The following is a 26,458-nucleotide window of genomic DNA, read 5'->3' on the forward strand; positions in this document are numbered from 1 at the left end:
AAAATATGTTTAGAAATAATCCTACTGCTCAATGATAATAAGAAAAGCATCCTTCTAATGTTTCATGGTGGTGAGGATTTCTGTCCTGTTAGGAAACATTTGATGTGTATACAATACAACTCTAGGCTCTGGCTTCAATTCTACAATAGATTGGGATTTTAAAGTTTCACAAAGTACTTCCACTTTGAAGCTTGCTACAATCTCTGAAGGAAGGAACTTGGATGGCTTTATTTGGGGTCATTTTTAAGCCCTCTTGATTATCCCTGTACCATTGTTCTGATTTCCTAGTAACCAACATTTATAAGATGGCAGGGTTAAGGGTGATGGCTGATCCACTTAGGTAATGGAACCACCCAGAAATCATCCTGTACCCTTCAGCTTCCTATAGCACCATTTCCTTACCAATTGAAGCATCCCTCTTTTCAGTGAGGAACAGCACAGCATTAAGTAGATTTATCTTCCTCACTATATGTTTTGTGTGTGTATCATGCTCCATGCATGATAAATAACTGCTGAAATACATCCCCAGTCACTCCAGTAAAGCTGTAGTCACTAAATTTTACTTTATTTTACTGTGAGTCTCTCATTCTGTCTTCATAATAATTCTGTGAAACAGAGGCTAGCATTTGTCCCAATTTAACACAAGAAACAGAACACTAAAGATACTAAGTGATCAGCAAGATGTGGTATTTATACACAATGGAATTCTATGCTACCGTCAGAAAGAATGACATCACCCCGATTGTAAGGAAATATTAAGCCCGACTCAAAGGAACATAGGCTCAATGGTTTCCCTCATTTGTCATAATTAGTATAAACCTTGTACTCTCCTAGCAGAAAATTACAAAAAGGCAAAACCTAGATACATAAGGCCATATAGGATAAGGCTAAATAAAAGGACCTCCATGACATGGAAACAAGAGCCATATAATGTGCGATTGTTGTTCTTAATGTACTATGCTATTTCTCATCTATTTTGTTGTCCCTTGGTTATTCTCATACTGTTACAGTATCTTACCTTGTTATCTTGTATATTGTATATATGTTTATTTGTTTATTTGAAATAGGATAGGGAAGGGGGAAAACAAGATGAGGGGAGGGCGTGGGGGGAGAGAAATGGGGACAAAAACATGAGAAGGGGTAGCAATGTTTGTGAAGTAATGCACCTTCTATCTGGCAAATATAATGTTATCCTTCTATTAATTGCAATAAAAAATAAATTGAAAAAAAAGATACTAAGTGATCTGATTGAGACAAACAGAAGGTACCAAATTAAAACTCAGGCTTACTAGAAAACCATATAGGAACTTAGCTGCCACATTCATTCTGTCTTGTGCTTGACAGACATTGTTTGATGATAAACATGTGGGTTTCTTGAGGCAGGGTCTTATCCTGCAGGCCTGGCTGGTCTCTTGATTCTCCTGACTCTGTGATATTTGCATAACTAAACATTTCATGCTAATTTGTCTTCAATATTTATGCAATCTGCTTTGGAGAAGCCTTGCTAACCAGAAGTCTTATCCCCTCTGCTTAGACTTGGTACAGAATGTCTCCTAAGGCCAGTCCCAGTAAACAGAGCTTAACCCATATAGAGGCTTAAGTCCTTTAACTACATAAATAGCCCTTTATGGTCATTATAATACTAGCCATCTTATTGGCTCTCTGCCAAAAGGATGGGGTTGAAATGACACGGAGAAACCACATGAGCAACTTTTTCAAACCATAGAAGTTTCTTAGGCAATACCTTCCTCCCCATCGAATTCTAATCCTAGCTAGGTAGAGGAGGGTGTCTAGGTGTCTCAACTCCACTGGGAAGAAACACTGGTTTCTCCTTTTATTTAAATAAAATCTGTTCACCTAGAATCTAAATGAAATAATAAGGCTCCAAGTGGCTGAATTGAATGCAAGACCCCTGGAGTTCCAACCGTCTTCTTTCTTAAATAATTATCCTTCGCATTTTGTTTTGTTTTGCTTTTGTGTCTGTATAGGAGGTGGAACTCACTGTCTGTAGTCTCTGGATTTGTTTGCTCATGGCTGACACTCTACTATTTGAGCACGCCTCCAATCCAGCATTTTCACTGGTTAATTGGAGACAAGAGTCCCAAAAGCTTTTCTTCCCAGGCTGCTTCAATGATCTTCTAGGTCTCAGCCTCCTGAGTAGCTGAGATTACAGGCATGAGCCACTGACATTCTGCTTACAGATGGGTTTTAATTAAAACTGTCTGGCAAGTATTGGGTTTGGGTTTTTTTTATTTGAATCTTGCCTTGTTTAGTTTTGTACCAGTACTAGGGCTCATATTCTCCTTTTGCTTTTTTACTCAAGACTACTACTTTGCCAATTGAGTTACACCTCCACTTTTAGCTTTAAACTGGTTAACTGAAGGTAAGAGTCTCACAGATTTGTCTCCTGAGTAGCTAGGATTATGAGCCATCAGAGCCTAGCAACATATTTATGGTTTGCGGATCTTTTCCAACCAGCAGGGAATAGTATGCAGCTTGCATTCAAATTTTACTAAAGTAAAAATTTCTATATTTAAGTTTCTAACTGTATTTCATGTCAACAAATTTAAATAGTCACATGTAGCTACTTATTGTCCATTATATTGGAAAGGGCAAATACAGAGAAACATCTTTTCATCATTTTTATTTGGGGCTTGAACTGAGGACCTAGGAACTGTCCTTCAACATTTCTTTATCAATGTTATTGCTCTACCAATTGAACCGCAGCTCCAGCTTTTTGGGTGGTTAATTAGAGATGAGTCTCAAGGACTTTCCTACCTTGGCTGGCTTCCAACTGCAATCCTCATATCTCAGCTTCCTGAATAACAAAGGTTATATACTGGAGCCTGGTTTCTTTTCACATTCTTTTTATTTTTCCAGCAAAACAGTTTAGTGCTTAGAGCCATTCTGTGTTTTACAATTACATTGTATCCAAAACAACAACAAAGTCATAAAAACCAAGAGTAGATTTCAGTACACTTACATCTCCTGTTCCCCACCCCCTACCTTCCCCCACCCCAGGGAATGGGTCTTTAAAGCAAAGGAAGATCTGACCCAGACAGAGATGAAAGCAGGTAGGCAGCCACTCCCAAGGGCAGCTGCAGGCTGCTTCCTGGTTGTCTGTGAGACACAGAACCAAGCAAGGCTGTCAAGGAGAGAGACATTTCCCCTCAGAGAAAAGTCTAAGTGTGTTTTTAGCCACCTGTCACCCCAGAGGGAGGACAGTATGACAGTGTTAAATTGGTGAGGTTGTAAAACAGAGAACTTAACTAACCTACAAGACCTGGTGAGGTGTGTAAAGTACATTTTAGCTGACAGAACTTCATTCCTGAAATCCAGAGGGCAACTGACACCCACAATCCACCTAGGTCGCAGATGCAAGCCTAAATCTTTTTTGTATAATAAAATAGCAGTTTTATTTTGAAAATGAAAAAATACACAAAAGCAGGATTATGCTGAGTTCCTCTGTAAATCAAGTGTTACAAAAACCACCAAGTGATCCAAGACAGAACTCAGAAGCTGGGGGCGGGGGGGGGGGGGGGAGGTGGCTGTAACATTATAGAAACAGGCTATATTGCAAATTGTGAGGGAGAAAAAAAAGTCTATCCAATAAAAGAAAGAGTAGAGGTAGAAAAGGATCTAAGCTATGGAAGAAATTCATAAATGGACTCCAGAGAAGATATCAGAAATAACTCTGAGCTAGGACAAGTTTTTTTCTAACATACCTCAAGGGCTGTTTGGATTCAAATAAGAGTGCTTCACATTTTCACTTCACCTATTATCAAAACAAAACTTGTGATTTTTCAGTGAGAATTCTCAATTAAAAGTCATATCTCAGGCCTCTGAACTCAATCCCCAGTATGAGAGACAGGGGGGAAGAAAGGGGGAGAATAAAAGAAAGTCATGTTCAGTGAATAAGATTTTAGATTTCTTATGTAAACACTTCTCAAATGCAGGTGGAAGAAATCCTTTAGGAGATTCTAAAAGAGTCCATAGCTTATTCAAATTTAAAAAGGGTGACTAAGATACACACATCATTTGATTTTTCCATCATTGGAGGGGTTGAAGCATTTTGCTGACTTTACCTTATGCTTCCTAATAAAGAAATAAAACCATTCTAGTCTCAAAAGGCAGTGTGACCTTATTATTTATACTCTGCAGGTGGAACATATTTCTCTGACACCCACAGAAAAACAGGCACATTAGAAACCATGTTTGGTGAGCAAGGTTGAACATCTTTAATCTTTAATCCCATATCTGGAATATTCCAAAATCTGTCACTTCTTAGGTGGGTGCATAGGCTCACACCTGTAATCCTAGATACTCAGGAGGCTGAGATCTGAGGATCGCAGTTCAGAGCAGACTGGGCACTGAAGTCTGTGAGACTCTTATCTCCAATTAATCACTAGAGAACCAGAAGTGGCTCTGTGGCTCCAGGGGTAGGGTGGTAGCCTTGAGCTGAAACTCAGGGACAATACCCAGGCAAAGAGCTCAGGGACAGCACCCAGGCCCAGAGTTCAAGCCCCATGTCTGACAAAAAAAAAAAAAAACTGTCACTTTTAAACACCAGCATGATGCCACAAGTAGAAGATTTCTTCACCTGACCTCAGGTGAAAAGTCACAAGTAAAACACGGGCAACCTGAAAAACCTGTGTAAAATTATCTTCAGTCTGTAGTTTATATGAAATATACGTGAATTTCTTGTATAGACTCAGATCCAACCAAACATTTCTCATTATGTATATATAATATTCCAAGATCCAAAACAAGTCTGCACTCTGAAGCACTTCTGAACTCAAAAACTTTGAATTAAGGCTACTTAACCTGTGTTATCTACCATGCATTATTGCCCTTATTGGCTTTTGATTGTTTTCATTTCTGCAACAGGGTCTCACATTGCCTTGACTGCCTTGAATTGGCAATTCTCGGCCTCAGCCACCCCAATGCTGGCGTTCCACATGTAAGCCACCACACCCAGAGTCATTGCCTTTCAAAGGTTGTTTTCCTACTGGAAATGAGAACCATCCAGAGTTATTTGTCCTATCAGTTTTTGTTTCCTAATCTATACAATGAAGCAAGTTGACTGGATAATTGATGGCCAAAGTCAGGTCTGATCCTAGATCTTTGGGGTTCTAACAATGAATGACAATGCCAACTGAAGGGCCTCTCAACTGAAAATCATTTTCACTAGGACTTTATTTCATGTCTGTTCTTTTCATTGCTACTCTCACCACTGAGAGCCAAAGACCCAGGAGGCGATGCCCGTGAAGGAAAAATCAGTCAACACTCAGCATTCCACCTTTTATCCACCACCTCCTACGAAGTGGGAAATTAAACTACAGAACCCAAACTCCCAGTGCTTCCAGAAAATCACCCACATAAAAAAGAAATACTTACTCAGAGGGACATTTTGATAGGTTTTCTAAAGTTTCAAATGAATGAGACAGCCGTTTCCCTGGATTTTTGAGTAAATCAATGGAAACAGAGCAACTGCCTTTCCTGATGGGTTTTTTTTTTTGAGTACTGTAAATCATGTTATTTAATGAATGAGTTCTCAATCTGTTCATTGATCCACGATAGCAAGAGTGGTTTGGATACTAAGTGAATCTTCTGAACAAAGCTCTCTAGCATGTGCGGTGAGGGTGAGAAGAGAGGAAAGGGAGGAGGAAGGACTCGCAGCAAAGAGGAGAGTGTGGTAGATGCAGGCCCTAAGAAATGTTCTCCCACCTCCCACCTTACAGAAAGATAGACCAGAACTTTGTGCCATTGTCCCAGCCTTGGTGGGATGTGACAACCTAGTTTTGAAGGTCCACACTCTGGGCTCAGAGGGGTCTAGATGAGTTTTATCTTGAGACCTGGATGGGTAGCTAGAGCAGAATATTCCTCAGCGGCCCACTATTCACATTCTGTATAAAGCCTATCTTCAGTCTGACTTGTTTTCTCCATCCTTGAGTCATGGATGAAGATGTTGCATCCCTTATTGGTGGCTCTTCTCATAAATGTGCAGCTGAAAATTTTAAAAGAAATTGCAAAAAGTAGAATGAGACCGAAGGATGGTTTTGAAGTCTACCATGGACTACATGGTTGCGGGGGGCGGGGGGGGGGTTATGCTGATCCTAAGCTCTCACTTTTCCCACTTATATCTTTTGTGTGTAGATCTTTCACTTTTATCTCTTCTTTGCCTCTTCTGTGAATCTCACTGAGTGCTGGCCCTCTCTCAGTCTCATTTTTGCTGCTAGGGGAATTTCTAAAGTAACTCCTATGACAACTATTTCCAGCTTCATTCCCCTCTTATTAATTCAAAAAGAATGTACATAGGGCATTTCAAGTCATATCCCTTGAAAGAATTACATTCTGCTGATGAGATCCTCTGTCCTCACTCCTAAGATCATTGGATTTCTAGCAAAGAATTCCTCTGTCCCTCACACCAAAGAAAGCAAGAGGAGAGATTTTTAAAAAGCAGGTGAAGCTTTGTCCATCATGCTACACATCCAGAGGAAGGCAGTCCCTGTTCTGAACTCCCAAATTCATCGTGCCCTTCTCTTCTCTGTCCCTACGCTTCCTGCCCTTCCTCTACCATGAATACATACCACATTTTCAAAAAGCATACTTTTACAGATTCCTTTATTAACCAATAATCCACACTGATCACCACACACACACACACACACAAACACACAGAGTCATGATGCATTATTGAGCACAGGATACTATATTACTCTCAATGTTATTCAAGGTTATTCAAGCTTTAGCCACTCCCTGAATGGTGGAACCTGTTCCTTTGGTCCTTTTTCTTCCATAGGCTGCCCGTTATAATTTGGCCTAAGCCTGGGGAGTAGCTCTGATCTGCCTTGGGAGGATATTGGGCCCCAGAAGTGACACACACTGAACTCTTTACTATAATTCCTCCTGTGCAGGATAACGATGCCACTACATCAAAGACTCCAGCCCTCTGGACCTTCTCTTGCAGGCTAGGAGCTCACAGATGGCTCCTGCCCCACCCCAGAGAGATCAGGCATTGCTTGCATCTTTGCCTCCATCTCTTCTGTTAAAATAATGACCTCTTCTTCATTTGATGTGGAACCAAATGCAAGATGATAATACAAGATAATAACTGTAAAGCTAGATAATGGCTTATTTGAAATGATTCCCTTTGAAACTATCTTGCATTTCCCATCCTAGCTATAATTTGGTTAATTGCTTAATAATTCTGTTTAAATGTCACCATTTCTGCAAACATCAATTCATTAGATCTACTTTTTCTGGTTGAAAAAAAAATCCCTTTGCTTCTCAAAGTTTCCTCTGTCTCTGTCTCCATTTGCACTTTTGCCTAAGCAACGTGCTAATGACATAAATAGCATCTCTTCCAAAGGGTGTTGAGCAGGTCAAGGTGTCTCTCTGTGTTCTGGAGCCAAAGAAATGTAATCCATGTCCTTGAAACAGCACCTTGTGATTGAAAAGATTGAAAACTGTGTCTGTTAAAAGCCAGCTTCTCTGCCAGACAAATGAAGCTGTGCTCACTGGCTGCCCCCAGCCTCTCCTGCAGTGTGGGGCATGCTGCATGATCAAGAAAAGCCCAGACCCAGATTTAGGGAGCCTTCAGTCCAACTGGAAGCTACTAAGCTTGGAGAATTCAATTCAGGGGATGAGAAAGTATGTTTACATGCAAGAAAATATTCCAAAAAGAACATTGAGACACCCCCCATATACACATACACACACTCAAACATACCCAGAGTTGCAGGGAGTTGTGCAGAACAGCCTGCACCTCACCTTCCCTGGCCAACGGGAGTTATCCAGGCTGCTAAGACCATTCTCACATGCTCCTCATCATCCTTACTTTCCACTGTCTACCAGAAACTTCCAATGTTGTTCTTTTCATCTGAAAGATTGTATCTGGCACCCAACATTCTTATTTATGGTTTTTAGAGATAGGGTCTCATAGTGATAGGTAGCCCGGGCTGGCCTCAAACCCTCCATTCTCCTGCCTCTGCCTCCCAAGTGCTGAGACTACAGCATGTGCACCATGATGGCGCCGTTGGCACCCAATTTAAAGAAACCCCATCGCTGCATTCAGTTTCTCCTGTCCCCAAAAGGGTCAGCACAATTGTTCAATGCCTCAGAACAACTGGCAAGAAACATGTGGAAAGCTACAGAAGAGGCCTAGATCCTCTCTCCTGACTGCTTCATCAGGCCAGTGATACATTGAAAAGTGAACTAAGTATCAAGATGCGAGTGGCTCATGTCTGTAATCCTAGCCACACAGGAGGCTAAAAGCCAGAGGATCCATTTGAAGCCAGCCTGGTAGAAAAATCTTTGAAACTCCCAATCAATCAGCCAAAAAAAAAGGCAAGATAGAGACGTTGCTCCAATGGTAGAGGCATCCGCCAAGCAAACGAACTGAGCAAGTACAAGGCCTAATCTCAGATTCTAGTACCAGCCAAATAAATAAATGAACTAGTTAACAGCCAAAAGAAAGAAGAAAGTTATTTGGAAACAGAAATGACAGACTGTGAAATCAGCTAAGATTCACTGGAGAGGCAGGATTTGAGCATCCTTGGATCAGAGAGAAAGAACTCATCACTTAGAGCCTCATGCAGTGCCATGTGTTTTGAAATAAAGCCTGTTTCTTAGAGACCCACCCAACCTCTCCACAGTACTGGGAGGTGACAGAACAGCATTTGCTTAAAGAGCAAGACACCGATTCAGCACAAATAGAGATGAAATGGGTGACCAGCAAAGGCACGTTCACATCTAAGTCATCTCACATGGGCCATCTGATATGCCAGTTTTCCTTAGGCTAAAGCATCATTCCCACTAAGTTTCCCATTCTTTTTGATTGGACTGCAATATCCAGCCTGGTGAGGCTAAAGCTGATTAGATGGTTCTAGAAAAGAACCTCCTGCATGAGTAGACAAACCAGTGGTACTAACCCCTTCCTGAATTGCCCTGTGCAAACCAGGCTTTAAGGTTCTAATTGATCTGTGTGCATACCATGGATTACTTGTCATTCTTCAAAAGCTATTCTGAATTACCTTGGAATGCCCAGAGTTTGAAATGACCCTCTCAAAGAATTCAAGTGACTCATGGAACTAACTCGGTAACTTTTCCTGAATTGGTTTTCATATTGAATACGTCAAGATCTTTCTGAGTTCTTGGCTTTAATTCTGATCCCACTGATAGTACCTGAGGAAGTCAAAGAGAGAATTAAGAAAAATAACAATAGGATCATATTGAATGTTGAGATGGTGCTAAGTATTGAACAGAGCGGTTCCAAGCAATTCATGTGTATTATTAATTCGTGAGATTGCCACAAACCTGTAAGGTAAGTGCTCCTGTCAGCTCCATTCTACAGATAAAGTGGAAGCACAGAAAAAGGGGCTCGTGTCACTGCCAGCAAGGGGCACAACCAAGGCATGAAGCCAAATTGGCACTGAGAACTGGGCCCTCTGTTACCATAAGGCCCACAACCCATCCCTCTGGACTCTGTGAATGAGATACCCAGAACTGACGTGGCTTTCTTTGGTATTTTTAGCCGATAAGAATAACCTCAAGTATACTCCTGACTTATGTTTTACCTTTAACTATTCTGTTTTTCCCTCCTACACTCTCAGATGATGGAAATGCTTAAAGCAAACTAAGGTAGTGTGAGACCACACCATGTAAGTGTGAGCATGGCTCATTGTGGGGTCAGCTGTGTTGTGTGCGCTTCTGCCTTCCAATCCCGCATGTTTTGGGGTTTCTTTTTGTTGTTGTTGTTTTCCACTCTTCTCTGACTCCTGCTTTCAGCTTTGGGCGCTTGGCTCTTGGGCCCGCATGTACCATCACTTTGAAGCTATGTCTTTGTTCCTGATTTTTCTATTTATGCTTCTCCCCTGCACACACAATCCCCCAGCCCAGGGGAAGAGAGCCAGAGCAGCTGCCAGCCTGCAGCTCTCTCGGGGAGAGCTGGAGTCCTGGGGAGTGCACTGGGTTATTGTTCTCTGACAATGAGCCCTCAGATGGGCAGCTCTCAGGATTCCAGGCACGAGTCCACACTCTTCTCACTGTGACCTGCGGGCTTCTCCGTGCAGAGCATTCCCCGGCTGTGTAGTATGCTTTAGGGCCATGGTCTGAAATGGATTGTTGCCCTGCCAGCCTCCATAAGAGGGACTATGGCTGTGTGAATATAAACACTGTGTACATAACAGAGCTAAAAATGAGCCTTTTCTTTTCTGTGCATATGTCTGAGATAGATAGATGATGGATAGATAGATAGATAGATAGAAACTGTAAAGAAAAAGGGTAATGAGCTCCAGGCCAGGTATAGCTATACTGATGCTTCATTACACACACACACACACACACACACACACACACACACACACACACACCACAGTTCCTTTTAGTGTTAGGACTTGATTCGACACAAACCCTATTTCCACGTGGAGTAACTCGAATCTGTGGTAAACGATAAAGGAATTCCAGTATACCTGGAACCTTTGAAATACAATCCTGCCTTACTGCCCAGCCTCCTCACGCCCGGCTGTGATTTGAGCCCCTAAAGGTTTGTGTGTGTTGAACAAAGGGAATTGAGAGGGGAATCTCCCAAGTTCCTTACCACGGCTGATTGAAAATCAGAGGACCCTCAAATAATGTGACTGAGATCTGCCCAGCCTCTGCAGTGTTAAGACCTCAGCCCACTGTTTATACACACATGCAATTCTACAGCCAAAAAGTCATTAGAGATGGACTGACTTGACCTAGATCAGTTTTCCTCTTTATATGGAAGCATCTCACATGAGATGCTTCATGAAATACAACCCTGCACACAACACCAGGAAAGCCTTCCAGAAATGAAAGAAATTCAAAGAGTGTACATCTCAAGAAAGGATGCCAGGCCTCATTCCTGGATCTTCCATGGAAGAACTGGGGAAACCACATGTTTCTCTGGACAATCAGTTCCTCGTTTGTGAAATGAACTCCAAAACTGCAGATTTCAAAAGGTACATGATGCTGAGTTTGCTCATTAACCTTGGGCTATTTGTCATGTGGTTTCATCCTAGCCATACATAAGCCTAACCACTGTAAGGGGGAAATGTTCTGGTTAGACTGTATAAAAAGAGAAAGCCCTGTGAGTCTCTTTTTCCTAACTGAAAATGAAGGACAAAGAAGAATGAGGTATGGATGAGAAGTAGTCTGCCCTTTGCATAGACTCACCAGAAGTCAGCCTGGCACATGGCAGCTCTGGACCTCCAATTGCAGAGATTCTCAGAAAATATACTGCTTTCTTCAGTTTGGGTCATATGGCTGGAGTTACTTCTGTCTTTCCCCAGATCCTATCAATTGGAGCTCTGGTATTGGAGGCTTGTTGGGTGAATAGGTTACATTTTCTCCTTTTCACTGTTGTTGATAACCAAATTAATAAGGCCAAAGAGGTCTCTGAAACAGTTACTAGAATAACCTGGAAGCTATTAAGGCAGGACTAGACACCCACACATGTTTATATTGAGCACAGTATTGAAGATGCGTTCTTTGTTTACGCAGTTACGGAAACACAGATAACAACCAAATATGCAGTATGCATTCAGCAAAACTTCCTTCTTTGCATGGCAAATGTATGATTTTTTCCATGATGATTTTTTTTCAGAAGGCAAAGGATCATCTTCGGGTTTGATATACATATATATATATATATATATGTCCATTAAAGTTTTCCCATACATCAAGTTCAAGTAAATATGCAACATGTTTCAAAATATTTCATAAATGCTGCAAAGCTATTTTCTGAATCTGACACTGGGTTGAAGTTGGGTGGAAGAGCAGGACAGAATGTGTCCAGATGAACAATGGCATAGAAGTGGATATTTTCATGTATCTTCACAGATTCTATTGCTACTAGACAAAATTTAACACTGCAAAATCTGTGGCCTCGGAAAGTATTACTTGGTAGAATTTTAGCTCAAGAATTTTGACCAGGGGTTGGGGAGAGGGAAATGGGGACAAAAACATGAGAAGGGGTATCAGTGTATGAGAAGTAATGCACCTACTACCTGGCAAATATAACTGTAACCCCTCTATACATTAAAATTTTTTTAAAAAAAAGAATTTTGACCAAGAAGGGCCTTAGAGGCAGCACATCTGGTAGGAAATAGCTACGTTTTCCTACAAGTCACAAGATTAGGAAAGGCCACACCTGTAATCCCTGCTACTCAGGAGGCTGAGATCTGAGGACTGCAATTTGAAGCCAGCCAGTATAGAAAAACTCTTATCTCCAAATAGCCACCAAGAATCTGGAAGTGGAGTTGTGACTTAAGTGGTAGAGTCAGGCTTGAGCAAAAAAAGATAAGGGGAAGAACCCAGGCCCTCAGTGTGGTGGGAGGGCGGGGAGGAGGGGAAGAACAAGGTGAGGAATTAGAAAGGCCAATCCATCTTGCAAAGGGACTTCTACTGCCCTTGTTAACAATTAGTATTGCCCTGATGTTACCAGTCCAGCTGAAGCACTGGTGAGGAGAATGGTACTCTTAGGTCGACCAGTTAGTCCTCCACCGAGCCCACTGTGAGCATTAAGCAGGCTAGCCGCGCCGTGGGCGGGTGGGAGAGAATGTAATAAGCTTCTCACCCTGCTTTTCTCCCCACTTTGCCAATGAGCAACCTGAGCAAATGAACTAGCCTGAGGGTGGGAGGAAGATGAGCTACCAAGCTTTCTTCAGGCCCATCCGGTTCCCTCAAGACTTGAGATAATTGTTGTCCTGCTGAGACCTCTAGTGACCACACTTGGAACTGCATGTGTCTAAGGAAGAAAGGAAGAAGTCTAGTGGGGAACCCTGTGTGTCCATGATCTCAGAGACCTCAGCCTGAAATTGTTCCCAAATGAAAGGAGGAGAGCACTGGAGATATCAAGCAGATGCTTGGTGTCCTGTCTCCATGCAAATATGTCAGTGGCCATTTCAGAGACGGTTTCTTCATGGCGAGGAGGATTCTGCCATGATTCTAGCTGGATTCTAACAGGCACTGGAAGGTCTAGGTTTGGCCATTCCTTCATAGGATTCCCCCAGAGAGAACCTGAAACCAAGAGCCAGAGCCAAACAAGAACCAAGAGCAGAACCTCCAAGGGTCAAAAGAGTGACAGATGGTCATCCGTGGCCCACATCATGACCCTGAGTAACCCGCAGATGGACCTGGCGCCTCAGGCTTGGGGAGCAGAGACCTTGCGCTATTTCTGCAACCCTTCCCGTCCAATCAGAAGACAAAGCTGCCATCACCACCACCTCCAACACTGGTCCTGAGAGCTTCCCGGCCCAGTGGGCAGGTTCCAGCTGGCTTCAGGCACACATGTTCGAATTATTTTAAGCCAGTGGCCAGAAAATGTGCCCTGCCAGACCAAGTAGTGATATCACTCAAGAACTTGTTCCAAATGAAAATGTTAGGAATCCAGAACTACAGATCAGTCACTCTGACGGGAAGGCCCAGCAACCTGTGTTCTGTAAGCCCTTCCTGTGATGGTGACAGCACCTACACTCTTGAAAAATGCTGATTCTCCCATATCTGTGTCCACAGAGATTCAGCAGTTCTGAAGTGGGGCAAGGCAGAAATCAACCGGTTAAAAACAATCACCCTGTGTGATTCTGATGGGGACAGGGAATGTGTAGGCCACCATACTGACAAGCCATGGTCTGTACCACCTTCTCAGAAATACTGCCATCTTCTCTTGACTTGAACACAAATATTGTTCCTATGTTTCATCAGGCATGGAGAGTTCTCCATATCCCAAGTCCTCCAAAACTGAATGGTATTTTTTCATATATTTTTATTGTAATTAATAGAAGGGTTACATTATATTCACCAGATAGAAGGTGAATTACTTCACAAACATTGATACCCTTTCTCACGTTTTGGCTTCCATTTCCCTCCCGCACCCACTCCCCTCATCTTGTTTTCCCCCCTTCCCTATCCTATTTCAAAGAACCAAATAAACATATACACAATATATCATCAGATAACAAGGTAAAATACTCTAACAATATGAGATAACCAAGGGACAGCAAGAGATGAGAGATAACATAGTACATTAAGGACAACAATTACTCTTTATGTGGCTTTTATCTGAATGGGATTTTTTTTTTTACTAATTAGTTTTTGCTTCCCCTATAAGGAAAATCACACCACCACAGTAAAGGCTACCTCATTCTCCAGAAGTAAACAAGATATATGTTCCTAACAGAAAGAACTAGAAGGCCTGTGACTGGGAGTTTTCTGCATGTAGTGATCTGTCCTTGTGAGCCTGGCTCTCTGGGCTGGCAGGCCAGGCTTTAGGCCATGAGTGTGTCAAGCAGTATATTGTCCTTTCTCCTTTCTTCTCAGATGCTTAGTGGTACTTTCCCACTATGACCCAAGAGGACTGTCATACAACTAGGAGAAAATGGCTTTTGATATTTGAGGATAGTCAGGATATAGTGGCTCACATCTGTAATCACAGCTAGTTGGAAGGCAAAAGCTGGGAAGATCATGGTTCAAAGTCAATCTCATCGGAAAATGTCATTGAAACCCTATTCAATTAACAAATAAGATGTGCTACCCACACTGTAAGCTCAGTTCCAGTAGAGTTTATGGACAAGAGGATCATGATGAAAGACTGGTCACAAACAAAAACTCAAGACGCTATCTGAAAAAGAGCTAAATCAAAAAGGGGGCTGAAGTATGGCTCAAGTGGTATACAGAGTACATGCATAGCAAGCCCTCAATCCAAAACCCAGTACCACAAAAAAAACTTTTTTGAAATTATGAATACACTTGGCTTTTACAACCATTGCATTAATTAGTTCACACGTGTGAAAATTTTTGTGAAATGTCAACTTCCAATTCTCCTTGTTTTAGCTCTGGGTCTAAAGAGATAAGCCATTTTGGGGGGGGGGGTTTGTTTTGTTTTGTTTTGGTGGCCAGTCCTGGGGCTTGAACTCAGGGCCTGGGCACTGTCCTTGGACAAGTTTTTTTGCTCAAGGCTAGCACCCTGACACTTGAGCTACTGCACCACTTCCAGCTTTTGCTGAGTATGTGGTACCGAGAAATCAAACTCAGGGCTTCATGCATGCTAGGCGAGCACTCTTCCACTAGGCTACACTCCCAGCCCCAAGCCATTGGTCTTCTGCCCCATTTTACCCCACCATCAAACACTCCTACACACACACACACACACACACACACACACACACACACACACTTCCTAGGGCACCCACACCTTCTCAGAACTCTAATTTGTTGGAAGATGCTGCAAAATGACTTATTTGTATGCATTGTATGTAGTCACAATTTCAAGAATCTGCCAGGAATAGAGCAAAATTCTTAGGGCTGCCACTCCTTGTCACTGGTACCTGGAAAGCTCACACTTTGACCAACACCAGCTCTGAAAGGATACCCTCTGTCTGCAGCTTCACCTGCATCTGATCTCTTCATTTCATGTAACACGAGTAAGCAGAAAGCTGCCTGCCTTTCCTCCTTCCTCCCTTCTCTTTTCCCTTCCTTCTCCCTTGCTTCTCTCCCTTCTCTCTCCCCTCCCTTACTTTCTCCTTAACTCCCTTATCTCTTCCCTTCCTCCTGTCCCTCCTTTTTTCCTCCCTCCCCTCCTGGATTCATCCCTTTTTCTTTTCTGTTCCATTAACCTGTTAGTTTTACCTGCTTATCTCCATCCTTTCCTTCCACAATCTTGAAACATGACCACACACACACACACACACACACACACACACACACACACAGAGTTGCTCAGAGTCTCCACCAACTCCACCAATAACTACTGAAGCCCCATTCATCTTGCCCAGCAGGGATGCTGCTTTAGTTATTGTAAAATATAATTAAAATACAGACAGAAGGAAGAGAAGAAAAGGGGCATGACAAGGAAGAGAGGGGGGTAGGGAAGAAGGAAGGAAGGAAGGAGAAGGGAAACAAATTCTGAATAAAACAGTATAAAGTTCAGCTACCATTTCTGTAGCACTATTTAAGTAAAAATGTGAGGCTCCATTTTGGAAAGAGTAAGTAAAGAAATGTGTCCCTTCCTTCCAGGTCAAGAAAACTTTATTTGAAGGCTTGCTATGGGTTATAAATTTCCTCTAATCACCCTCCATCGACTAATAATGGATCCACCCAAACACACCTTCCCTTGAACTCTCTTGAGCTTGGGTAAGCTCTTTAGGCAAGTGTGGTGGCTTACTGTACTTTCTGTGAAATTGTACCATTCTCCTTCATCAGCTTATCCCAGCTTTGCAAATTGAAAAAAAAAATTCATTCCTGGCATCAGCTGCCTGTTAAATGGGTTCCGATTAATAATTGAATCCTAAGACCCTTTCAAGACAACATTCAGGACGGATTAGTAGGGAGGGAGTGGAGGAGCAAAGCTGGCAGCACAGGTCCTCACGAAGCAGAATAATGACCTCAAGTGGAAGTTAAAGGAAGAAGCCAGACTTTGTGGGAGCTTAAATCCTTAGAAAACCTGTCATAAAAAAATCTCTCCCTTGCAGACTGGTGGGCCTCCCATCTAGTTGTGAGCAGTAAACTTTTAACACTGACCCAGATGCCTTTTTCGTGTACTTAAAATGTGACTGCAGGTCAGATTCTTATGGTTTGCATTAAGCTGTCTTGGATTCTGAATTATTTATGATGGCATTACAAAATGTTTCTTTCTTTAATCCTGAAGAAGAAAATATAGTCCTCCTGAAAAGTCAGACTAGGAAACAGAGATTCTGAGCTTAACAATGCAAAGGAAATGGTCCTTCTGGATGTGTTTCAGTGAGACAGTTATCCAAATAGCTCCAGATCTTTATGGTGACTCTTTTAAGTAGACCCATCCTTACTCTACATCAGAATTTACCTAAGCCCAGAATCTCCCAGCAATGACTATTGCTCATTGCAATCCTTCTAGTCTCATACCTATGGAGGGGTGGGGGGGAGAGAAGCAAAGGTAAAATAATTTTTTAATTCCTTTTTTGGGATTGGAGGCATGGATCAGGTAGTATAGTGCCAGCCAATGAGCAAAAACATCAGATACCAAGTTTGAGTCAGTCTCAGTTCATGGCGGGGGGGGGGGGGGGGGGGGAGGCTGTGTACTAGGGCCTGAACTTGGAGCCTTGCACTTTTGCTTAACATTTAGACTGGTTACTCCTGAATGTTGTCTTGAACATTTAGACTGGTTACTCTACCTCTTGAGCCACATCTTCCACTCCCAGCTTTTTGCTGGTTAATTGGAAACAAGAGTCTCACTGATTTGTCTGTCAAGGTTGGTTCAGAACACAGTCAGTCCTCAGACCTCGGTCTTCTCAGGCAGGAGCCTCTGGCTTAATATATAGATATAGATATAGATATAGATAATATTTAGATGAATCTCCATTACATTTTTAGGCCAGCTCTAGAGTTTCTCAGAAGAGGCCTTGAGGCTTCGCTGAAGTTGGGACTCTGGGAAATCTTGAATTAATGAGAGGCTCTTATGTACCATAATCCAACTAACCTCCAGACAGCGAATAATTATATTTGCAAAACCTATAGATCCAAACATGCCCTTGAACATGTGAGAATCTTTAAATCATTTCCTTCGTAAAACTAATATGTATGCCTTGTCATGCCCAGAAATTAGGAGCAAATTTCTTTCAACATTCATACTTTGAGTCACATGAATATATCCTATGAAGATCCTGAGTTCCATGAATTAACTTGTCCCTATGCATCTTTATGTGCTTCGTATACATTGGCAAAAGTCAGGAAAGTGAATCTCAGAGAAGATTAGGTAATAATATTAATGAAAGGTAATAGGGGCCGGAGCATGGCCTAGTGGTAGACTGTTCACTTAGCATGCATGAAGCCCTGGGTTCGATTCTTCAGTACCACATACAGAAAAAGCTGGAAGTAGTACTGTGGCACAAGTGATAGAGCGCTAGCCTTGAGAAAGTTTAAGGACAGTGCTTAGGCCCTGAGTTCAAGACCCAGAACTGGCAGAAAGGAAGAAAGAAAGAAAGAAAGAAAGAAAGAAAGAAAGAAAGAAAGAAAGAAAGAAAGAAAGAAAGAAAGAAAGAAAGGGAGGGAGGAAGAAAGAAAGGAGACATATACCGGGGACTTGGCCTATGGTGCTGAAATTTACCCAAACAACAACCTGTGAGATAGGTTCCTACAGTGTGCTCACCTTACAGAGGAGGGCTGGACCTCAGTGAGGCTATTTGGCGCATAAGCAATGGAATTGGAACTTCCTCCTGGCCACCCGCTTTTGGAATTCAGGCTCTTACTCATCACTGCCCAAGAGCCACAATCATTTTCCCTTCCCTAACAAAGCAGAGTTGAGAGCTGATGCTAGTGAATGGGAATAGTATTCCTATTCCAAGGACATCTCATTCTGTCCATGAGACTCTTATCTCTAATTAACTTCCAAAAAGTCAGAAGTCAAGTGGTAGAGGATCGGCACAAAAGCTCAAGGTCAGTGGCTTTGGCCCCAGAGGGACACACACATACACCAAAAAAAAAAAAAAAATGCCTTATGATCTTAACTACTCAAGAATCTGAGATCTAAGAATCATAGTTCTAAGCCACCCTGGGCAGACAAATTCAGGAGACTTTGATCTCCAATTTACCAGCAAAAGGCTCTCCAGTTCCAGGGGTGGAGTGCCAGCCCTGAGCAGAGAAGCTGACTGAGAACATGAGACCTGGAGTTCAAGTCTTAGAAAAAGAAGTTATTTTCCAAACACCTAATCAGCTCAGGATAACACACACACACACACACACACACACACACACACACACACACACACACACACAAGTATACAACTTAGGTAGTCATTTCTAATCAAAAGAAAGTTAAAGAAGAAATCTTCATGACTAATAAAGAACTAAAACTAGGGATCTTCAAGGTACATATACTATTCAATAATCTAGAGCTGTGGAATGGCTAAACTCCATGATGTGGTGGTTCACAGGATAGATTTGTAGCAATTAATGCTCTGCTAGGTTTGCTTACCTCGGGATGATCAAGCGTTTTACCACTACTCTAAAAGGTTCACAGCATTCTGGGAGAGTGTGAGCTAAATAGAATCTTAGGCTCCCTGATGACAGTGAAGGCCTGCTCGGGAGGCCCTGAGGCTCTACCTCCATCCCTTCCACATCACCCCTTCCTCTGACTACCTCTTCATAAAAGCATCAGGAATTTTTGACTGCTCACTCTGAGTGAGCAATAGAGTTCCTACCAAATGCTTTAAATGGTGGCTACATGTATCACAAGAATTAAGAGGTATAATTGATGCCTAGGAGTAAAATAGTGAGAAATGTTCCAGGCTCTCCCAGTGAATGATGCTCTCTTCTGGAATCTCACTTTGTTCTTGCTAAGAACTAGAAAAATTAAATCAAATATTTAAATAACCCTGAATCTCCTCTGTCTTCAGGTCCAGCAGAAGTACATATCATATTCTAAGAATCCTGATGAAACTGACAGGAAAATTTAATCTTCTTCATTTTGAATTCGTTTCTGGACAATGTTATCTACATAAGTACCAGAGGCAATGCTGGCTCAGGCTTTTCTCTGACAATCTTGTACTTCCCCTGTCACATGCAATTAGGTGCTATTTATATATTTTTGTTGTATAAAAAGAAAAGGGAAATGATAAGAAGGATATAGTAGATAAATCCTGTATGGGATTTTTCTTTAGCATTTATTAGTATACAGGGAGATTTCATTTTGACATATAGATATTTCTTTACAATGCAACATAGTAAAAGTTACAATTTTTAATGGATTTCATTAGGTTGTTTTTACCCATCTGTAATGTACTTCAATTATATTCCCCTTATCTTTTCACTCTCCCCCAAAATAGTACCTCTTTTCCAATCACTATATCCCATTATTGACAATGACTTTATTTCAATATAACATAAGCCAAATATTTTAGTTTATACTGTTTGTATTATATTGTGTTATGGTATGGATATGCACAAAACAAGTGAGCAAAATTAGTGTCACTTGACATGTAGTTCAAGTGGTAGCGCACCTACCTCAAGTGGTAGAGAAATTTAATCCCCAATATATTTTAAAAAAAAAAAACAGGTAGTTCCAAAAACTTTATATAAGTAGAAGTAAAATTGATCAGATGGTCTTATAACAGATCTAGGTTTGTTCTGAGCCACACAGCTTACTATTTATATTCAAACATTTTCATCATCTGCAAAATGAGCAATAATATCTACCTTGTAGAGTTATTGTGGGGATTATACCTGTATCTATCAGATCCTGGCAGAAGTAAAAATAAAGGACTAACTAAGGGAATTCAGTGAAAGCATCTATCTACAATATCATTCACAAGACTAAGGAGAACCATACACAAAGAGGTTTCCCATAGCAAAAGAGGAAGAAGTAGTTACCCAAAAAAAAAGGAAAGAGGATAACAGATATATGACTTTGGTTGAGGGAAGACCATCTGACAGGAGTCCTGGCTTTCCATGTAAAGAATACAGCCACCCACCTGTAGCCCTTAGGAAAGAGAAATACCCTCATTCTCTTTCTCTCCTCCATCTTCCTGCTGGTTTCCTTCTGGCTGAAGCCAGAAAGCTAGAGTCCAAGTGATAGAGTTGAAAATGGTTTCCTCCTGGGGAAGACAGACAGACAGATGAGTAAAGGTAGAAAGTAGATCAGGAAAAGCAATTGGAATATATCAGGCAAAAATGCTTATTTGTCCATCTCTCTCCACACCCTTCCTACATCATCCATAACTAATTCATAAACTGGGTGTGAGCAGAATTTAAATCTGTACCCTTTCAAAAAGTCTCAGTGTAGCCCAGCACTAATGGCTCCACACCTGTAATCCTAGCTACTTAGGAGGTAGAAATCTGAAGATTATGGTTCAAAGCCAACCTGGACAGTCAACTCCAAGACTCTTATCTCCAAATAACTGGCAAAAAGCCAGAAGTAGGGGCATGGATCAAGTGCTAAAGTGCCAGTTGTGAGCAAAAAGCTGATCCAGAGCACAAAGCCCAGAGTTCATAGGCTATTATAAATAGGATTCATTATTCTATTTGACACCCTTGATTGTACAAATGGGGCAAGATGGTATTATACGTAGGTAAGCTTGAGAAAAGCCATAAAGCAATCAAGGATATGATCCAGATCCACCGGACTTAAGAAATTTCCTAGAGGGAGACACTAGAAAAAGTCATTTTAAAAATAAAGCTTTGGGGGTGGGGGTGGGGGGAGGGAAATGGGGACCAAGACATGTGAAAGGGTATCAATGTATGGGAATTAATGCACCATCTATCTGGCAAATATCATGTAACCCTTTTATTAATTACAATAAAAAATATATGAAGAAAATAAAGCTTTGAAGTAAACATACATCTTAAACATAAATAGCATCCAGATGCTTCCATCTCACAGAAAGATGTACCTCCAAGAAAAGGATTTGATCCCAAGAAAGCATGTGTGTATATAGAGTATATATGCATATAAGTTTATTTCTGTATTATCTGTAATAAAATAAATGATAACATTTGGGCACTAGTGACTCATGCCTCTAAACATGGCTAATCAGGAAGTTGAGATCTGAGATTTTTGGTTCCATGAGACTCTATCTCCAAAAAACTACTCAGAAAAGGCCAAAAGTGGCACAGTGGCTCAAATGGTGGAGTACTAGCCTTGAGCCAAACAAGCTCAGGGAAAATACCCAGGCCTGAGTTCAAGCCAGGACACAGACACATACACACCACACACACACACACACACACACACACACACACACACACACACACACACACACACGATACACAAATGACTAATGCAATAGAAAGAGAAAACTCAGAAGTAAGCAATTGAGCATACCTCAAAAACACTAATCATAGATGTCACTCTAGTAACTGTACAGTAAATGTGAGTGTGAGTTTCTTGGCATCAGTAAATTATATAATTCTCATTATTGGGAAAGAAGCAATGTTCTATTCTCTCAGGGAAAAAAGAAAGAGGATTTGTTCCTAGAAATGAATTCTAAAATAAATACCTCCTGGAAGGAACTTCCTTTCATGTAAGACACTAATGTGACATAGTGGGCAGTGTCCCTGACAATAGTTTTGTAACTAATAGAACAAGAAATGTGGTGGGGAATTTGGCCTAGTAGTAAGAGTGCTTGTATATCATGCACAAAGACCTGGGTTCGATTCCTTGGCACCACAAATATAGAAAAAGTTGGAAGTGGTGCTGTGGCTCAAGTGGTAGGCTGTGGCTCTAGCTTTAAGAAAGCTCAAGGACAGTGCTCAGGCCCTGAGTTCAAGTCCCAGGACTGGCAAAAAAAAAAAAAAGGAAATGTTGCCAGCACTGTTGGCTCACACCAGTAATCCTAGCTACTCAGGAGGCTAAAAGATCTGAAGATTGAGGTTTGCACTCACGCTAGGCAGAAAAGTCCCCATGAGACTCTTATCTCCAATTAAATACTCAAAAAATAAAATTTAAAAAAAAAAAACTAAAACACACACACACGGAATAGACCTGTGGCTCAAAATGATAGAGTGCTAGCCTTGAGCAAAAGAGCTCAGGGACATTACTCAGGCCCTAAGTTCAAGCCCTATCACCGACAAAAAGAGGGAGGGGGGAAGAGAAAGGAAAAGAAAAGGAAGGTTATTTCCATGGCTGTTTCTTAAAAATCACACACATCTTCACGCTCAAGCACATCTTAGTAAAGGTGATTCTGAGGGAAGCTAAATTAATGGTGGAAGTCCTGGATTTTCCCAGTGTTCAACTATGGAACAAAGAGAACCTTGGAGAAGCTCAGAGGGACCTGATTCCTTCTCTTTTAGACAGCCTAACCTCCCCCCAAACCATACCTCTGTCAGGTAGACTTTTGACTGGTGCAGACTTCCAGATGTTTTGTTCTCCTCAGGGCCCTGGGCTAAGGCTGGTGCTGGTGCCCCAGGGATTGTGGAACTCTGGCCTGGGCTGGCTGCCTGACAGCTATAGAAGGAGCCAGGTCCTCACTCCTGCAGGCCACTGGTTAGAGCTCCATCTGCAAGAGCAGTGAGCTTCACTTTCTCTCACCTCCGGCACGAACTCCCTCAAGGTTAGGCTAGACTTCCAGATTGAGGTTTGGTGAAGGGCAGATACAGACCAGCCTGGGTATAGCTGCTGGTCTTGCTGGGCCCCAAAGCTCTGGCTGGATCCCTGACTCAACTGCCTCTCACCTCTGGGAAGTTCAAAGCTGCGCACTCATTTATCAGTTTTTTAAGGAGTTGTATCCAACACCTTCCACGTGCCCTTACAGTAACAGTAGACCAGCTTGTTGTTTTATAGGGAAGTACAGGAGGTCAACCTGTGGGGACCCCCCCCCATACTCCATATTGCCAGTGTCAGAAATGGGAGAAGAGCCCCACTCTTGACTATTCACCCTCATGGTTTGACAGAGTCTAGGATAGACTGTGTCTGTCTAGGAAGACACTGGTAACTGAAAGTCAGACCTCAGCTTCCTGAGTGGCTAGGAAACCAGGAACTAATCACTGGCAGGTAACTATTTTTCTTTAATTTGGGGGGGTAATAAATAGTAATTGTACATACTTACGTGGTAAAATGTAAATGTATATGTATATGCGTATACATATGTTTATTTTATTACATGTAATTACCAAGTCAGACAAATTAACATTCCCATTTCACCATTTCTTTGTGTTGGAAGCCTTTGAGCTCCCCCTCCAACAGCTATTCATGATAGATAATCAATTATTGAGAACTGTTGTCACCCCGTGGTGCTACTTGCTACATCTACCTGTGTTTTGGTATCTGTTACCCATTTTTAAAGTAAATCTTTAAAAATGCTGACTATGAGCTGGGCACTGGTGGTTCATGCCTGTAATCCTAGCTATGCAAGAAGCTAAGATCTGAAGGTCACAATTAGAAGCCAGCCCAGACCAAAAGTTCATGAGATTCTTCTCTCCTTTTAACCACCAGAAACCAGAAGTCAAGCTGTGGCTCCAAATGCTGTGGCTTAAAGTGGTATAGCACTAGTTTTTAGCGCACACACACACACACACACACACACACACACACACACGCACACACACACACACACACACACCCCTGACCTGTTACAAACAGCCATACAGTTAATTTACCAACAATGAATCAATCTATCAATATGTTTGCCATCTTGTCTCTTCCCTCAAGAACTGCTTCAGGATAGTTTGTGATCAGGTTGTAGCAGAAAGGAACCTGCATTTATTGAGCTCCTGCTACATGCCAGGGACACTCCACTGATTATCCCACTTCCATTGCACAAAATGGTACAGAGTAGGACATGCTGTCTGAGTTGTAGGGGTGAGAACATGGGTCACTGGTTAGACTCACACAGCCACTAGTTGAGCCAGGATTTGAACCCAATTCTTAGACTCTCAGCCCACTCCCCTACCCCTTTCTAGCCTACTCCTTCCCTTTTCACCATAGGAGATTCAGGCACTGAGCTCCATAAATCTGAGATCAGTCATTGTAGTCGACTAAGACAAGCCACCCAAAAGCAAGCATCTCTCATCTATTGCTGAGCAGGGCTGACAGATGCAGACAGATGTAGTTCCTCAAGAAAAGAAAATCTAATCCATTTTTAAGCTAGCTTCATTCTCGATTTTAGCCTCGCTCTTCTTTTACTCTGTCTTATCTCCGTTCTTTCCTCTCAGCCTTTATCATCTCCAAAATCATTTCTCAATGACCATTTTATTCCTTCTTACCATATTTCTTGCCCACTCAAGAAAGGGATAGGATTACATTTCACTCACTATTCTGACAACATAAATCACCTACTATGTGCCATGAAGAGATAGACAAGAAAACACAGCACAAAGTATTGGTTGTTCCTGGAGCACAGAGAGAAAAGTAGCTAACTCAAGGCTATACCGGTTAGAAATAATTTCAAACCATTGGAGAGCCAACCCTTATGTCAACAGACTTCTCTAACAGAAATCTCACCACCTCTCTACTCAGTCTGTTTCCCTTCACCACTCAGATACTCAATAAGAATTTTAATCCTTTCATAGCTAGTGCTGGTTGAAGTATTAATAGACTGCTTAAATTTTCAGAGGAAAGGAAAGTGTGTGTGTGTGTGTGTGTGTGTATGTGTGTGTGTGTGTAAACATTTCTGTCAAATTTCTTTGATTTTCAGTTCAGCTTCCTAAAAGGAATGTGTGTTAAGTAAATACAATTAGTTAAGAGTGTTTTAAAAGAAAAACTGTAGAACGATGTAAGGATCATCAAGATGTTTTGTATTCATTTGCTACCTTCTTGAATGACAACTCCTTTATACATCTATTTAAAGATAAAAAATAAATAAATGAATAAGAGTTGGGTGCCAGTAGCTTACATTGCTAATCCTAGCTACTTAGGAGGCTAAGGTCTGAGAATTGCAGTTCAAAACCAGCTTGGACAGGAAAGTCTGTGAGACTTTTATCTCCAATTAACCACAAGAAAAGTGGAAGTGGAGCTGTGGCTCAAAATGGTAGAGTGCTAAGCTTGAGTAAAAGTGCTCAGAGAGAGTGCCCAGGTCCTGTGTTCAAGCCCCACAATGGACAAAAATAAAAATGAAATAAATGTTTAAAAGATTAAAAAAATAAAAAGGGATTATGAGGGAAGCATAAGTAAGGAAATCCACATTGAATTCTATATTTTCAGTTATTATTACTAATAATTATAATATAATTATGTAATAGTAAAAAATAGAGAGAGCATTAAAAAAGGAAAGAAAAGCTGTAGCAAAAACTCCTGCTAAGGAAAAGAATGGAAATCAGTACATTATGTTTAAAACTCCAACTTTTAACAACATACAAATGTGTTCACATACTTGTTTCTCTGTACACTTCCAGAGGGAGTTCACGAACACAGCAAGCATTTGCCTTGATAGAGGGCAATGCTATTCCTGGTTTTCCTGAGCCAGTAATGGTGAAGAGTGACTCTGTGATTGTGGTTTCTAGGGCAGTTGAAGCACAGGGGCAGTCCAGGAGACACTGGAGATTCTTGATGGAAGGTGGCGGGTGATCCTCTCTCATCAACATAAACACCCATCTCCAGCTGAATATGCGGACATACAGTAGGACTCCCAAGAATGTCACCTATTTATAATTGCCAGCTACTCTAGGGAAATTTCTCCAAGTCTCTTTATCATTAGATGGTTCAAAATATTAACCCCACTCTGGACATGAAATTAATTTGGACAAATCACAATTGATGCCAATTAACAGGACTGAAGAACATTTCCTCTTCAGACTACAATTCACCATGTCTCATAATTGCAATCTAATCTATTTAATTCATGTTTCACTTATATAAATTGAGATAGGAGCAATTAGTGTCCTTTTCCTTACAATATTCTTGTATCTAGAAAAAAGCTTTGGTTTTCTTTTTCATGGAGATAATTCTTTCTCCTGTCCAGTGACTCAGTGAAGCTCTCCAAAATCATGCCTAATTCCACAAAATCATGCCTAATTCCACAAAATGAAAGTT

The 26,458-nt window shown here is 41.5% G+C and overlaps 2 protein-coding genes across 7 annotated transcripts in view; one reads left to right on the forward strand and one right to left on the reverse strand.

Annotated features, from left to right (window-relative positions):
- Lhfpl3 (LHFPL tetraspan subfamily member 3) overlaps positions 1–26,458 on the forward strand; it is a 472,921-nt gene that overhangs the window by 424,316 nt on the left and 22,147 nt on the right. Inside the window, exon 3 of one of the 3 annotated variants that reach the window (XM_090332947.1) lies at positions 9,615–9,662. The exons of 1 other annotated variant lie outside the window; for it this stretch is intronic. In XM_090332947.1, the coding sequence (XP_090189073.1) occupies positions 9,615–9,631 (17 nt within the window). In that variant the 3' untranslated portion in view covers positions 9,632–9,662. The remainder of the gene's footprint in view (positions 1–9,614; positions 9,663–26,458) is intronic. One more of the 3 variants, XM_090332948.1, reaches the window with a different exon arrangement.
- The window catches only part of LOC150063261 (uncharacterized), a 128,271-nt gene that overhangs the window by 13,273 nt on the left and 88,540 nt on the right, over positions 1–26,458 (reverse strand). Inside the window, exon 3 of one of the 4 annotated variants that reach the window (XM_090332952.1) lies at positions 20,492–20,588. The exons of the other annotated variants lie outside the window; for them this stretch is intronic. Within the exon in view, the coding sequence (XP_090189078.1) occupies positions 20,492–20,588 (97 nt within the window). The remainder of the gene's footprint in view (positions 1–20,491; positions 20,589–26,458) is intronic. 4 annotated transcript variants of the gene reach the window in all.

Source organism: Megascapheus bottae, chromosome 5, assembly GCF_031878675.1.
Source record: "Megascapheus bottae isolate mThoBot1 chromosome 5, mThoBot2.hap1, whole genome shotgun sequence".
In the NCBI taxonomy this organism is placed as follows: domain Eukaryota; kingdom Metazoa; phylum Chordata; class Mammalia; order Rodentia; family Geomyidae; genus Megascapheus; species Megascapheus bottae.